This window comes from Prionailurus viverrinus, chromosome B4 (genome assembly GCF_022837055.1).
Source record: "Prionailurus viverrinus isolate Anna chromosome B4, UM_Priviv_1.0, whole genome shotgun sequence".
Classification (NCBI taxonomy): domain Eukaryota; kingdom Metazoa; phylum Chordata; class Mammalia; order Carnivora; family Felidae; genus Prionailurus; species Prionailurus viverrinus.
This window is the reverse complement of record NC_062567.1, coordinates 119,873,481-119,888,442: the sequence shown is the minus strand read 5'-3', so window position 1 is coordinate 119,888,442 and position 14,962 is coordinate 119,873,481. Positions and strand designations below refer to the sequence as shown.

At 37.8% G+C, this 14,962-nt stretch overlaps 2 protein-coding genes across 7 annotated transcripts in view; one reads left to right on the top strand and one right to left on the bottom strand.

Annotated features, from left to right (window-relative positions):
• The window catches only part of PARPBP (PARP1 binding protein), a 72,248-nt gene extending 68,642 nt beyond the window's left edge, over positions 1 to 3,606 (bottom strand). For all 5 annotated transcript variants that reach the window (XM_047867174.1, XM_047867175.1, XM_047867177.1 and 2 more), the window contains exon 1: positions 3,442 to 3,606. In XM_047867174.1, the coding sequence (XP_047723130.1) occupies positions 3,442 to 3,519 (78 nt within the window). In that variant the 5' untranslated portion in view covers positions 3,520 to 3,606. The remainder of the gene's footprint in view (positions 1 to 3,441) is intronic.
• Positions 3,574 to 14,962, top strand: part of NUP37 (nucleoporin 37) — a 42,295-nt gene continuing 30,906 nt past the window's right edge. The window contains exons 1-3 of one of the 2 annotated variants that reach the window (XM_047867185.1): positions 3,574 to 3,655; positions 4,934 to 5,154; positions 13,819 to 13,943. In XM_047867185.1, coding sequence (XP_047723141.1) covers positions 4,999 to 5,154; positions 13,819 to 13,943 — 281 coding nt within the window. In that variant the 5' untranslated portion in view covers positions 3,574 to 3,655; positions 4,934 to 4,998. Of the gene's footprint in view, positions 3,656 to 3,690; positions 4,678 to 4,933; positions 5,155 to 13,818; positions 13,944 to 14,962 lie in introns of those variants that run through there. The other variant, XM_047867186.1, reaches the window with a different exon arrangement.

Sequence of the window (14,962 nt, the reverse complement as noted above, 5' to 3'; positions counted from 1 at the left end):
TGTGCTGACAGCTCGGAGCCTGGAGCCTGTTTCGGATTCTGTGTCTCCCTCTCTCTCTGACCCTCCCCTGTTCATGCTCTGTCTCAAAAAAATAAACGCTAAAAAAAAAAAATTTTTTAATAAAAAAAAAAAAAAAAAAAAAAGAGTTACTACAGCATGCCTGATATCTATCTTTTGAAAGTCCTGCCTACAAGGTTGGCCCTTGGCTGCACCTGGGAACTCAGAATTCAGGAGGGTTCCCAGTAAGAGTGGCTCACTGTGGCTAAACTGTTTATACAAATAATATAGTTTATGCTGAACACAATGCTTTCTTTCTGAGTCTGGAATTTTAGAACACAGACAGAGGATACCTACATCAGTACCCTGGGCACTGCGTCTCTAAAGAGTTTTCCTGATAGACACTACTTCATATGGGTTGTCAAGACATTTTGCTTGAGGACTTAAGCATGTCCTATGTGACTCCACTAAGAACAGACTTCTGTAAGCTTATGCCTGATCACCCCAGGACTTGCTTCCTGCACCGTCTCCCCATGTAGCTTCGCTCTTTGTTGATTTTGTTTAGCATCTTGTTGCTGTAATAAATTAGAGGTATGGGCACAACTAGATGCTGAGTCCTCTGAGCCTTAGCAGACATCCAACCTGTGGGTGGTCTTAGGGGCCTCCTGATACAAGGCTTTGCAGCTGTAGTTCTTACTCTCTTTCTTACTCTAGACTGCCATATGAAAAAGTCCAAGCTCACCTGCTCAAGAGGCCATAGAAAAGAGAACCACTGCACTCCAGTTGACAACCAACACCAACTCAAAGACATGTGAGGCTATATTAGACTTTCCAGCCCCCATCAACCTGCCAGAGGAACTGCAGCCACATTAGTGATCCCAGGCAAGACTAGCAGAACCACTTAGCTGAGTCCAGCCATTGCTGGTCCACAGTATCTTAAGCAAATAAAGTGGTTGCTGTTTTAAATCCACTAAGTTTTGGATGGTTTGTTACACAGCAATAGATAACCAATACAATATCTAATATTCAGCAGTTTCTTGGTGCCAGAAATTTTTCAAAAGCTTAATATTTATTACCTTATTCAATCTTTGCAAGAGTCCTATGAGGAAGGTCTATTATTATCTTCATTTTACCTTTGAAGAATGTGATGACCCATGTCACTCATCTAGCAAATGGCAAAACAGACTTAAACCCAAGATGCTTAACTCCATAAGCTGTGCTCTTAAATCACTGTATTACATAACTTCCCTTGACAGACAAAAGTCTTTCAAAACAACTGGATGTAGTTCCAATGTCTTATAAGCCCAAGTGTAAACAAGGAAGTAATTCCTTTCTCTGAGTTTACAGTTATGCCCGCTAAAAGTTGTTTTTTCCTACCTCCTCTTAAGTATGCTCATTTCTAACATATTCATATGCCATTATCTTATTTGGGGTATATTCTACTGTACATATCCCATTTATTAGCTTCCTGTTATCTTTTTCTTTCTTTATGTGGCATAAATAGAATTCCAGATATTTACTAGGTATTTTGGGTTTATATGATCAAGAAAATGGGTACATAACATTTACAGCAATAATTCATAGTTGCATCAGTGATGCAATTTAAAGATACAAATAAAAAACTTTACAATATCTACATCTATACAAATACTAGTAAGTTGCTAAAAGTTATATTTCTCTTCAAAATGTCACCTTCATTTCTTTTTTTAAAGGCTTATTTGAGAGAGAGGGAGAGAGAGCGAGCGCACATGCCAGAGAGGGGCAGAAAGAGAGGGGACAGAGGATCCAAAGCAGACTCTGCCCTGATGGCAGAGAGCCCAATGCAGGGCTCAAACTCACAAACCATGAGATCATGACCTGAGCTGAAGTCAGATGCTCAACTGAGTCACCCAGGTGCCCATCACCCTCACTTCTTAAAAGAAAAAAAAAAAAAAAAAAAAAAAGTGAAAAAGTAAATTTTCAGTGATATGATCAGTTTACCTGACAAATCTTTAGCACTAAATAATTTAGGGTATTATTTAAAAGTAATATGAGTTCAGATTGCTAAGAATGAAAACTAGTCAAGAATTAACTTAATAGCTATGAGATCTATGTCACCGCCCCTGCCTCAGCCTCCTTGTACTGAAAATGAAAATAATAGTTCCTATCTCACAGGATTTTGTGAAAAGTAAATGACATAAATACAAGTTTAGCTTTTAGCAGTGTCTGGCACATATAAAAGCCAACAGTCTCATCCAGGAGTCAGAACACTTTTTGGAAAGGACCAAAATAGTAAATATTTAAGGAGTGCAAGGCATATGGTCTAGATGTCACAACTATTCTACTTGATCTTGCTGTACGAAAATAGCCACAGACAATACATAAACAAATGAGCATAGCTTTGCTTCAACAAAACTTTATGGAAATTAAAATTAAGTTTCACAAAATATTATTCTCTTGTTTTTGTTTCAACTATTCAAACATGTAAAATCTATTCTTAGCTCAGGAACTGACTGCAAAAACACAAAAGCAAGTAGTGCCCTAGTTTGCCAACACTGGTGTAGTCTCAGCTTGTCAGCAGCTAGCTGTCTGTATAAGCCTAGGCAGTCAGTTTTACAACTGACTGCCTAGGTAAAGTATCATCACATAGAAAACAGGAATAATACCTTCCAGCCAGTTTTGAGAAGTCAGTGAGACAATGAATATGCAAGCACTCTGAATGTTAGGCTGCACTATACAAAAACAGTAGAAGGTGGCATCGATAATAAATACTTGTTTTAAAAAACTGGATTCCAAACTGCACTGTAGCAAAAATTATGAGACAGGAAATTATCACTGTAGAGACAGTGTGAGATGGTAAAAGAATTTTTGAGTCAGACATTCCAGGGCCCACATCAGGTTCCCCAATTTAAGAGATGTATGGTCTTCAGTATTTAAAATCTCTGATGAAAATTAATTTCCTTAAATGTAAAACCAGTTAAGAGATCTCCTACCTCATAAAACTATGAGACACAAGTAAATAACCCACCTAGTGCCTGCACACTTATTAGGTACTTAATTGAAAAAAAAAAAAAGGCAGTCGTTGGTGCTATTATCGTCAGAATGCTGATCCTAAATATTCCTTAGAAGAATGTAATAGGGAGAAGGCGAAGTCTCAGAATTGGAGCCTGCGCACGTTTTGGGACTAGGACCTGGTTTCCTGCCAACCTAATGAACCTAAATAGGCCTCTACGGGGCTCAGTCTTCCAGTCTGCAGATGATCCCTCAGGACCTTTTAGCTCTATTCATCACTAGGTACCGTGAACTCCGTTCAACACCCCGGGACCCAACCAGGCTCGAGAGCAAAGCCACTGGAAAAGTAATACCCTAGACGGTAACTTAGCTGTCACCGAAAACCCCTCCCCAGCCGCAGCCTGAGTCAAAAATTAAAGTACGACAGCAGGGTAAGGAAGACATGAGACTCACCTGGCTCAAAGTAGACCCGCTAGGTGTAGACCCAACAGAAGCAAACTCCGGCCGAGCTGCAGTCTCCAAGTTGTCCATTTTAATTTTAAATCTCGCGGGAAGGCTCGGGAGCCAATCGCTGCTTCCGCCCTCTGACCCGGAAACAAACTCTGAGCGCGCCGCAGCAGCCCCCAGCTGAGACCAGATTCCTTCTGACCACTTCCCGACGCCCCTGGTGCGTATCACACGGGAACCCAGGGGGCCGCGCCGCTCTGCTCCTGGCCGCCCGCGCTCGCATCCATTTCGTGCGAGTTCCTTCTCTCCCCGGGCCGTGCTCCACCTCTCTTCCTTCTGACCTGGGTCTTCGGGAGGTGGTAGCGGGGTCTCGCGGGACTTGCCTGCCTGGGGAGAGGTGTTGGGGTTCTTTGAGAGGACTTAAGTTTTCCTTCCGTCTTTTCCTCTCCAGTTTTAGAGGACAAGTCCAGCCCGCCTTGTACAGTAAAACCCTGAGAATGTAGTGAGATTGGGCACTAGTTTAACGAGGAATAGGGGACCAAGTTTCCTAACCTCGAATCTTTTCCACTTCTGACACCGGGCTGCCTCTGAGGGCATCCACCTGCTGGTCACCTTTAACTATTGCCCAGTCCCGGATCCCCTCTCCTATGGTTACTATTTTATAGGCTCCCTGAGGTGGGATTCCTCTGATTCTCAATAAATACTTATCAGGTTCTTGATGTGTTTGTTACTGAGCCCAACTGTTCTCAGAACAACTCCTGCATCCAGTTAAGAGAAAAAAGACCTCTTTAGATCCCTAAATCTCTGGGAATGCTGCTTCGTCTGGGAATGCTGCTTCCACAGTGCACACCAGGCCATGACAGGCTGGTTGAAATTTTGTGCCTAGTTTTATGAATATTATCTTTATGTCACACATTTCGGCACTCCTTCCTCCAGATCCTCTATTTTGGATCTGCTTATTTTATTGCTCTTTTCACACTGAATCATGACCATTACCGGATATTGTAATCTTCAAGGTGGAGGGCTGTGTTTTACTTCTCTGGCACTGGTGTCCAACACATAGTAAAGTATTTTAAATGCTGTCTCGCCTTAGGAGCTTGGCAGCTAACCTATTAAAGTCTCCATTTCTTTCTCTGTAAAATGGGAACTGTAAGTAGTACCTTCCTCTTAAGTTTGCAAATATAGGTGTCCTGATGTCAGTTAAATCCTCAACATGGAACTTACAAGCGGTGCTTCGTAAATGTTAAGTATCATTAATTTTTATGAATATATTTATTACAGTGGTTACATCTTCCAAGTACTTACTGTATCTTTTAGGTCATCTAAACAGGATATTATGATATATTCTGCAGGTATCACTCATAAAGTATTTAAAGAAGTACTTGAAATTGTTTAGCTGTCTCTGGCATCTGAAACACCATGTCCTTATTTTATTTGCTGAAAGTGACTAACACTTTGATGGTTTCTGTCTTAACTGTGTCTGTGCTATCATCCACAGTTTCGTGACCTTGTCCAGTAGAAGGCTATTTTATTTTTACAACTGTTCAAGTATTGACATACAAGATGAAGCAAGATGCCACAAGAAATGCTGCCTACACTGTGGATTGTGAAGATTATGTGCATGTGGTAGAATTTAATCCCTTTGAGAGTGGGGATTCAGGAAACCTAATTGCATATGGTGGCAGTAATTATGTGGTCATTGGCACGTGTACATTTCAGGTTAGTGTACAAACTCAGTGAATGACAGTGCAGCTATTTCAGAGCTTAAAAAATTTTTTTGGTAAACTTTGGCTAAATTTGGAAAGCATATTGAGTTTGAATGTAAGAAAAAAAATGATGTGAAGAACTACAGAGGAAGATATTCCAGTAATATATGCCTGAGACTTGTGGAAACATTAGTGAAAAAAAAAAGACTGTAAGGCTTCTCTTTTGCCTCATGTTTAGAAATGCAATATCCTAGTAATTGAAGGTTGTGATTAACTGAACATTTGGTATGTACAGGGAAACAAATGAATTCTAAGTAATTAATCTAGTTTTTCTACATTCCACTTTGACTTAGGAAACAAGCCTTAAAAATGGTCCTCCAGGAGATTTTACAGCTGTCAGGATATTCAGCTTTTCTATTCATATGCTCTCTTGCTTCTCATACATCTAAAGCACACATCCAGAGTGTACAAAGTATGAGACCATATTAATTGAACAGACAATTTAGCACAGTCATTAAGACAATGAGCTCTGGCACCAAAATGCTTAGGTTTTTACTCCTACCCGGCTTTACCTCTTAATAGCTGTATGACCTTGAGCAGGTACTTAACCTCTCTTCTATAAAAATGCTGAAAATAATACTTAATGGGGTGTTATGAGAATGTAGTGAGTTAGTACATGAGAAGTTCCTGGAAGGCATCTGGCACATTTAATGCACACACACACACACACACACACACACACACACACACACACACACACACACATGTTTTAACTGTCATTGATTTGGTCAGCATTGCCCCCTAGCACAGGCCCATATTTAATGACCAAAGCAAGATTGTTTCTGATGAGCACACACCATGTTTTCTCACAGGAAATAGTTCCACATGTGGAAGAATCTAAACAATGAGAGTTCAACTCTGAGAAATCTTGGCTAATCCTTAATTTACCAGAATATTATTCATAGAACAGTATTTCTCAAGATTAATCAATGAGGTAATTTGACAGTGATCAGTTTTCAAAGATTTAAAGTAACTTTACCACTCCCATACTGTTTATAAACATTATTTTCTCTTTTACTTGGGAAGCAGTTCAGTATCTTACAATGTTTTGGCATCATAAGTGCAGTTTAGCATTTTGCAATGCAATAAATATATAAAGTTATACAAAGTTAGACTGCATGAGTATTTATCCTAAGGAGAAAGTATGAATTAAAGGCTTCAGTTTTTTGGTGTCTGAGTAGAATACAGGAGGTCTTACGTTGTCCCACGTTGTCTCTTAAGGTTGGGATAGGAAGTGCTTGCTTTCACACTAAGTGACCCTCGGTCTGACTAGCTGGACTATTTGGTTAGGATCAAAAACAGTCCACATTATTAAGAGAAATAACACACTCTTGAAAAAGACTGAGGGAAAAACCATCCTTCCAGTGTAGGCTACTAACCTACAAAAGAATAGAGCAGCTCCTTACAGGTGAAACTTTTACTTCATTGCTTTTAAAATTAATAGCTGTAAACATAGAATTGTGTTTAAAAAAATACTGAAAAAATATACCTTAATCTCTTGTTTATGTCCAGCTAGGAAATGAGAAAGTCAAGAAGGGAGAAAAAAATTAAGAAGAAAGGCAGAGGTGATGAGTGGCAGAGAGAAAATGAAAGCAAAAGACAAAACGAGAAGAGAACTAACAAAAACATTTGTATTGCTCTGTCATGTCTTGCACATTGTCCTTGTTCATCTTCAGACCTGTCAGATTGGCAATCTGGGTCTTACAGCCAAGTTACCTAAAGAAAGAATTGGATTTTATTAATTTGGCAAGTAATGAACACAAATATTCTGTGCCAAGTATCGGAGATACAATTAAACAACTGTCCCTGACCTCATAGAGTTTCCATTTTACTTCAAAGAAGTTCAGGGATTTGTAAATGACTGGTAAATAAAAAAAAAAACAAGATCTAGACCTTGGTTCTAAACCCCTGTTCTTTTCCCTCTGTGCTATTCAGACAGGTTGCAGCCATATTTCAAATAGTTCTGCAAGAGAATTGAATCCCAATAATCTGTGTTTGAGGATTCAGAATAAATTATTGCTTCCCTCTAAAGTTTTTTTTTTATCTAATTAAACACTATTAAACATTGTATTTTCTCATGTTAGAATCTTCAAGTTTCATAGCATCCAATTTCTGCCTCCCTCTTGTCTGAGACAACATGAAGTAAAGGTAAATTGAATTAAAAGCTTTCCACTTTCCTGTTGGAAAGGCAATCCTCATTCTAAGACTCTTAGGAAACAGTGCACTAGGTTTAAATTTCAACAAAGCATTTTTCAGAATCTTATGGTGTTCTTTTGAATATGGAAATTTGAGCTGAATGATGGTACTGTTAATTGATGTCATGTATTTGTCAAGTATTAAGTGCAAATCAGGTGCTGGGAACCGGTAACACATGTTAAAAAAGCAAGAACTCTGACCTCAAGATGTTTAAACGTAAAACAATGCAGTAAGAAAACTGCTCTAAAAAGTCCTATGTGCAAAGGGTGGAGGAAACATGAAAGTTTCTAGTCTATTCAAAGGGTCACCAGTAATGCATCGGGGCCCTTACTGGGATTTGAATGAGAACATTTGATTTAAGCAAGCTCATTGAATTTATATAGAACATGAAGCTAACAAGGATACCTAATGCTTTGATGATAAACTGCATTTAACAAGTATTTATTAAGCACCTATTGTTTGCCAGACACTGTACTTAGAATCGAGCTATTCTTTAATAGATCGGATTAATGGACCAAGTTGAACAAGCTAAAAATTAATAAAGTCTTGAAATGATAGACTGCTAAAGCTAGAAGAGACAATTGTGACTTATAGTTTTTAGTCACCTGGATGTTCACCATGAGTCAGTGCAATGCTTAACTGCCAAATTCAATGCTGTTCTGTAGAAATACAATGTGAGCCACAGGTATATAAATTTAAGTGTTATAGCAAACACATTAAAAGTAAAAACCAGGTGAAATTAATTTTAATTTTTTAACCCATTGTATCCAAAATATTTCATGTGTGACCAATATGAGAAATTAATGAGGGGCTCCTGGGTGGCTCAGTCAGCTAAGCATCTGGTTTTAGCTCAGGGCATGATCTCGCAGTTTGTGAGTTCAAGCCCTTCATCAGGCTCTGTGCTGACAGCTCAGAACCTGGAGCCTGCTTCACACTCTGTGTCTCCCTCTCTCTCTGCCCTCCCTGGCTCACGCTCTGCCTCTCTCTCTCAAAAGTAAACATTAAAAAAATTTTTTTTAATTTATGAGATATTTTGTATTGGTGTGGATTTTGCACTTTATGAAATATACACAGTTTTGAACTAGCTGTATTTCAGGTGCTTAATCACCCCATGTGACTGGTGGCTACCATGCTGGACAGTATAGCTCTATATTCTCCTGTATAAATTCACAGGTTGTTTAATGTTTACTTCAGTTCTCAGCAGTGTATATTATGATGCAAAGCAGATGATGTATTCAAAGACAGATTTCAGAATGCTATTAAAAATGTTTGAAACCATCATGTGAAAGAGGGATTAGACTCAGAATGGTAGATGTATTTTGTGTTACTTGTCAATTCTGAGTTGAGTTGTGGCTTAATAGCGCTTTAAGACCGATGCTGAATCTGCTCTTTGAGTGCATTCACCTAAAGAGAGATCAGCTGTGGCCAGACACTTGCCATCACTGAAGTAGACTTAATCCATATGGTTCCAGAAGGCAGGAGCACTGAATAGAATTTACATGGGAACAGAGTTAGGTTTAACGTTAAAGAGAACTCTTCTAATCAGAACTACCCCTGAGTTGAATAAGCTCCCCCCAAGAAGTAGCTAATTTCCTGTCACCGAATGTGCAGAGAAGGGTTGTGCAAACTCTCTTCAGTGTTCTATAAATTCAAGTGTGAGATGAAAGAAGTGGACTAGGTAAACTTTTACAGTCTCATCTGACTAAAATTCTGTGTTTGGCCTTAAATGGGTGTGGTGGGAAGGCCTACCAATTTCAAACCCTTAGAATAGCCCTTTCAATCAACCTGGCTTTGTCCCAACCTCAAATACGCCAGAGCCTTATATAATGATTTGTACTGTAGCAAGTTTTCCAAAGTGTCTTAATTTCCTTCCTATACAATACTGCCTACACCCCAAACTAAACCTAAAATAACATTCGTCTCTGCCTATACCACACACACACCCTAGCCTTTTAGTTGGATCCATGGCAGACATTGCTGCCAGGAAAAAAGGTTTCACTGGTAATACATAAAGCTCAGGGTATAGAGTCCCTGGGTTTCTTTATCTCCACCGGCCACCCAATAACTCCATATATACTATGGGTAACAAATTATAGAACCCAATTGTCAACACTGTTGTTACAGTCACAAAGTAAAGTGTGTTTTGATGGTGAAACTTCATTTTTAGAAGATGGATTTGTCCAGCGTGGAAAAATAGATGTAACCCAAACTATGAAGTCAGCTATGATTAGGCTCTTAACCTTATTTTAAAATTGCTTGGTGGTTGCTGCCTTGGCATATCTGGCTGTTAGCTATACAGTTATTATACACACAGATTATGAAGTAATAAAAGTTGACAGTGTTTTTCTTTCCTTGATAAGTACATTTCTATCTCCTTTTTTTCATTTATGGAAAAACTTTTTGTTGTTAACTCTAAGTTCATCTGAAATTTAAAGTTATTTTCAAGGGGCATCTGAATTATTTAGAGAAAACCCTGTGTAATGTATCTGTGAAATGGCTTTGCTAAGGATCCCAAAGGCTATCCTGGAAAAAATCTACACATCCAATAGGATTCACTTTAAGTACACACTCTAAAACTTTGCATTTATTTTTTTTATGTTTATTTATTTTTGAGACAGAGAGAGACAGAGCATAAATGGGGGAGGGTCAGAGAGAGGGAGACACAGAATCTGAAGCAGGCTCCAGGCTCTGAGCTGTCAGCACAGAGCCTGATGCGGGGCTTGAACTCATGGACTGTGAGATCATGACCTGGGCCGAAGTCGGATGCTTAACTGACTGAGCCACCCAGGCATCCCTGAAACTTTGCATTTAGATTCAGGATGAATGGAGTTCTTAGAACAGGCCTTTAGGTAATATTCCTATCTATGTAGACATATGTATTCATTAAATAACAAGTTTCACCTGCTCTGGATTTTTTTTTTCCTTGATGATGTTAGAATTTTATAAAATTATAAAAGAATTATAAAGGATAACTTACAAAAGGTAACTACAGCCACTTAATACAGAGGATTCCTTGGGCAAATTTGTGGTGAAAAATTTTGCTGGAGTCTCTAGACCAGTTAGGGTATTGATTTAAATAACAAGACAAGGAATTACTTATTTTTAAATTACAATATTTTAAGCCTATAAAAAGTATTTTAAAATATGTATTATCTATAAAAAGTATAAAGAATAATAAAATAGGGGCACCTGGATGACTCAGTCACTTGAGCATCCAGCACTTGATTTCAGCTCAGGTCATGATCTCACGGTGAGGCTGGGCCCCGCATAGGGGCTATCAGTGCAAAGCCTGCATGGGATTCTCTCTCCCTCTCTATCTGCCCCTCACCCCTTCTCAAAATAAACAAATATTTTAAAAAAGAAGAAGAAGAAGAAAATATGTTCCTGTATACCCACAACCTGGCTTAAGCAATGGAACATTAGCAATTCCCTCGAAGCCCTCTGGGTGTTCTCCCCTTACGGCCTTTCCTTCTCACCCCCAAGAGTCTGAAATTTTATGTTGGGGATTCTTTGTTTTTCTTTATAGAATTACCATATATGTAGGTGTTACAAATCAGTATATTGTATTTCATGTTTTAACCTTTGTTTTAATGAAATTATTCTGTATTCTGTTCTACAGTATGTTGCTCTTACCATTGTATTTGTTAGATTCCTCCATGTCAAAGTTCATTTATTTCCATTGTTATATGATACACAAATATACCATGATTAATCTATTCTTCTGTTGGATATTTGGGTTACTTTTTGTTTTTTACTCTTGAAAACCTTGCCAATACACATATTCTTATGTCTTCTGCTTGTGTTTTGTTACTTCCTTTCATTGTTTTCTTCCCTGTTAATTTGGAGGTTGTACATGCTGTTTCTTTTAATGGTTACCAAAGACACTTTAACATACACACTTAATTAGACAAAGTCAAAATTAATATCTTTAACTTCTTCATGAACAAAATAAGGATCTTTGACTCTTTGAACTATTACCACACCCTCCAGACTTATATTACTGTCATATTTTAGTTCTGTCATTTTTCTTTTCACTTTAACACACGAATTTAAGTGTTTTATGTGGCTAATATTTGTTTAGATCAACCCACCTGCTTGCCTTTGATTTTTTACTCACTTTTTCTTACATCTCAGGCCTTCCTTCTGGGATCATTTTTCTTCACCTGAAAGCACATTCTTTACTATAAGAAAAACTTTACTACTAAATTTTTACTGCTAAGTTATTTACTACTAAATAATTTCTAATATTTTACATTTTTCCAGCCACTTAAGGTGTCTGTTGCAAATTACTCATAGTTATTTACAACTCCTTAAAAATCTAAAAATGATTTTCATCTCATGGGCCTTACAAAAACAAGCCAGAGGTCAGATTTTGCACAACATTGGTTGCCACCATCTGCTTTAGATCTTTCAGTGAGAGTTTATTGATGCTAAGTCTCGGTTTTTGTTTTTCTGAAAATATCTTTAGTACAGCTTCATTCTTGAAACGTTTAGTTCTAGAGTTTTTTTCAGTCATCATTTTGGAGCTCTTATTCTACTATCTTCATGCATTTGTTGTTTCTGCTGAGAAGTCCATGGTTGTCCTTTTATAGGAAATCTCTTGTGTAGGGAACCTGTCTTTTCTTCTGGCTGCTGTTGCTGACACCTCCCCCTACCCACCCACCCCCCACCCCCCACACACACACCTGGCCTTCTCCCTCCCCACCACTCTCTCCCTCAATGTGTATATACATATACACACAAATATATATCATGAGAGTTTGTGTGTATATTCTGAAGCTTCACTATGTTGTATCTGCCTGCAGATTTTTTATTTAAGCCAACTGGGATGTATTTTTCTTTCTAAATGTGCATATTGGTGCCTGTCATCAAGTATGGAGAGGATCCTTTGTCATTATCTCCTCGAATATTGCCTCTTCCCTCATTCCCTCTATTCACTCCTCTATAGCCCCAATTAGATACGTGGTAGACCTTTTCATTGAATCCCTTTTCTCTTGTTGTCTTCACTTTGCTCCATTCTGAGTAATTTTTTTCAAATCTGTCTTCCAGCTGCTCTAAGCATTGATTTTTTTTTTTTCCATTATGGTATTTTCATCTAAATTTTTTGTTTGGTTCTTTTTAAAATCTGCCTAATCATTTGTGGTAATCTCTTGTTGCTTACTCATACTTGTGTTTGTGATATTTTTTTTCCACGTATATGAGGGCATGCATGTAAGATCATACTTGATTGAACTATATCTGTGGGAACTTTTTGAGACCTGGGTAGAGGTAATTCATCCAAAGAGAATTTGCTTTTGTCTGTCAAGTGCTTGGGGCCACTACCAACATATGGCCATTTTAAAATGTTATTTTCTGAAGCACATAGTTAGTGTGAATTCAGGCCCCAAACTCATGTGAGGACCAGTTTATGGTTGAGATTTTCTTATAAGTGGCATTTCTCTTTCTTAGCCTTCACCCATGGTAGACATTTTGTATAGTAGTTTCGGTTTTTTGGTTTTATTCCTACTTCCCCTTTAGAAGTCCTGGATCTATGCAGAAGTCTCTAATCATCCTTCTTTGTGCAGGCACCAAGCTTTGTCTTTTTGCCTCGCAAACAGTTAGTTATTGGATGTGGGCAGAAGTACTTAAGATAGCTGCATGCCTAAGTGCTCAGTTGCTTCCCTGGACTTGGATTTTTGCATTATTTTTATAATGGGAAAGCTTTTCAGGTGAACGTCCATATTGCCAGACCTAGATGACTTGGCTTTTCAAAATTCATTTTTTCTTCCTCCTCTTCCCATGAAGATAAACAAATCATTTTACTAGTACTGAGCAGGTAAATAAGCTGACTTTGATTAAACATCTAACCTAGAATCCAAAAGACTAACCAGATTGTATCAACATATTCACTATTCATAGACTGTAATAGCATTAGATGAACAATTTGTAACATCTTATACATGTATAGTGCCATATATAATACTATGTGAAAATTATTGATATTCATTGTAATGACTGAGGCATTATCTTATACATAACCAAAACTTTATGTTCGGTATGTATTTTTTTAATATTGTCAGTTCGATTATGTATGGTAATTCATTTACCTAGAATATTTTGATTTTTAGAGGATTCAATTTTCATTGCATTTACTGTGAAATATGTTTACTATCAGGAATAAAATGTCTTCTAAGTAAGATAAAGTATAACATGTTCACTGTTTATTTTTACTGGCCCTAGAGAGTTATTCTTTGAGGCTTAGAAAGTTTTATCGATTTTTGTCATCATTGTTCAGTAAACCACTTAAATCTCAGTATCTAATTTGTTTTTGAACTTACAAAAGAATATATATGGCCTCCTGATAAATTCTTCATTATAACAAAATGGGGTGTTATAGTGTTTGTTCTCATAACTTATTAAAACATTTACTACGTATGTTTAGGAAGAAGAAGCAGATGTGGACGGAATTCAGTATAAAACACTACGAACATTTCAGCATGGAGTCAGGGTTGATGGCATAGCTTGGAGCCCAGAAACTAGACTTGATTCATTGCCTCCAATAATCAAGTAAGTTTAAAACTATTAAATGCAGTATTTATTAATGTCCTTTGTTGTAAGTGATCTGAAGCCTTTGATCATAAGGACATTTCTCCTCCGTTTCCTTTTTCCCCACTTTTAGATATTAGCTTTTTTTTTTTAATGTTTTATTTCTTTTTGAGACAGAGACAGAGCATGAGCAGGGGAGGGGCAGAGAGAGAGAGAGAGACAGAGAATCCAAAGCAGGCTCCAGGCTCTGAGCTGTCAGCACAGAGCCCCATGAGGAGCTCAAACCCACAAACCACGAGATCATGACCTGAGCCAAAGTCAGAAGCTCGACTGACTGAACCACCCAGGCGCCCCTAGACATTAGCAATTTTTAACATTGGCCATTATTTTGTAATTTAGGCTTATTATCTGAATATGTGATTTAAATATGCAACATGGTAGTGGTACTTTGAGAATATGTTTGGGCCTGACTACATAAATTTTTACTTGAGTTTCACCTAAATCATTTGAGGTCTTCACAGATTCTTCACTGAGTCCACTACTTACTGAAAGTACAACTCTGTTGAAATAAGTAAATGTGGTTGAGTCATTAATCAAACTTACTGCTGCACACATAGGCCAATGTCACATGTACATGTTTAACAGTATATAAAGCGGCAGTTCTAATACTTGAGCTTCAGTTTTTATGAAAACATTAGAAAAGAACAATTGCTTTTTGAGAAACATCTTGACACTACCTGCTGAGGCCTTCTCCACAAAGGCAATAATAATGTGTCAGGTTATTTAGTGCTTGTTGCAGAACACTAACCTTGCTTCCACAGATGTCAAATCTAAAAGATATGTCTTCTTTTAGTAAACAGCTTAGCAGCCATAAGTTAGCTCTTACTGAGCTAACCTAATTTTTTTTAATTAAGGGATAATTTGAAAACAGTGAAATTCTCAGTTTCTGGGAGTACCATTTGATCAGTGTTGACATGCATATACTTGTATAACCCATATGCTGGTAATACATAGCATTTCCATCACTTCTAAAGGTTCTT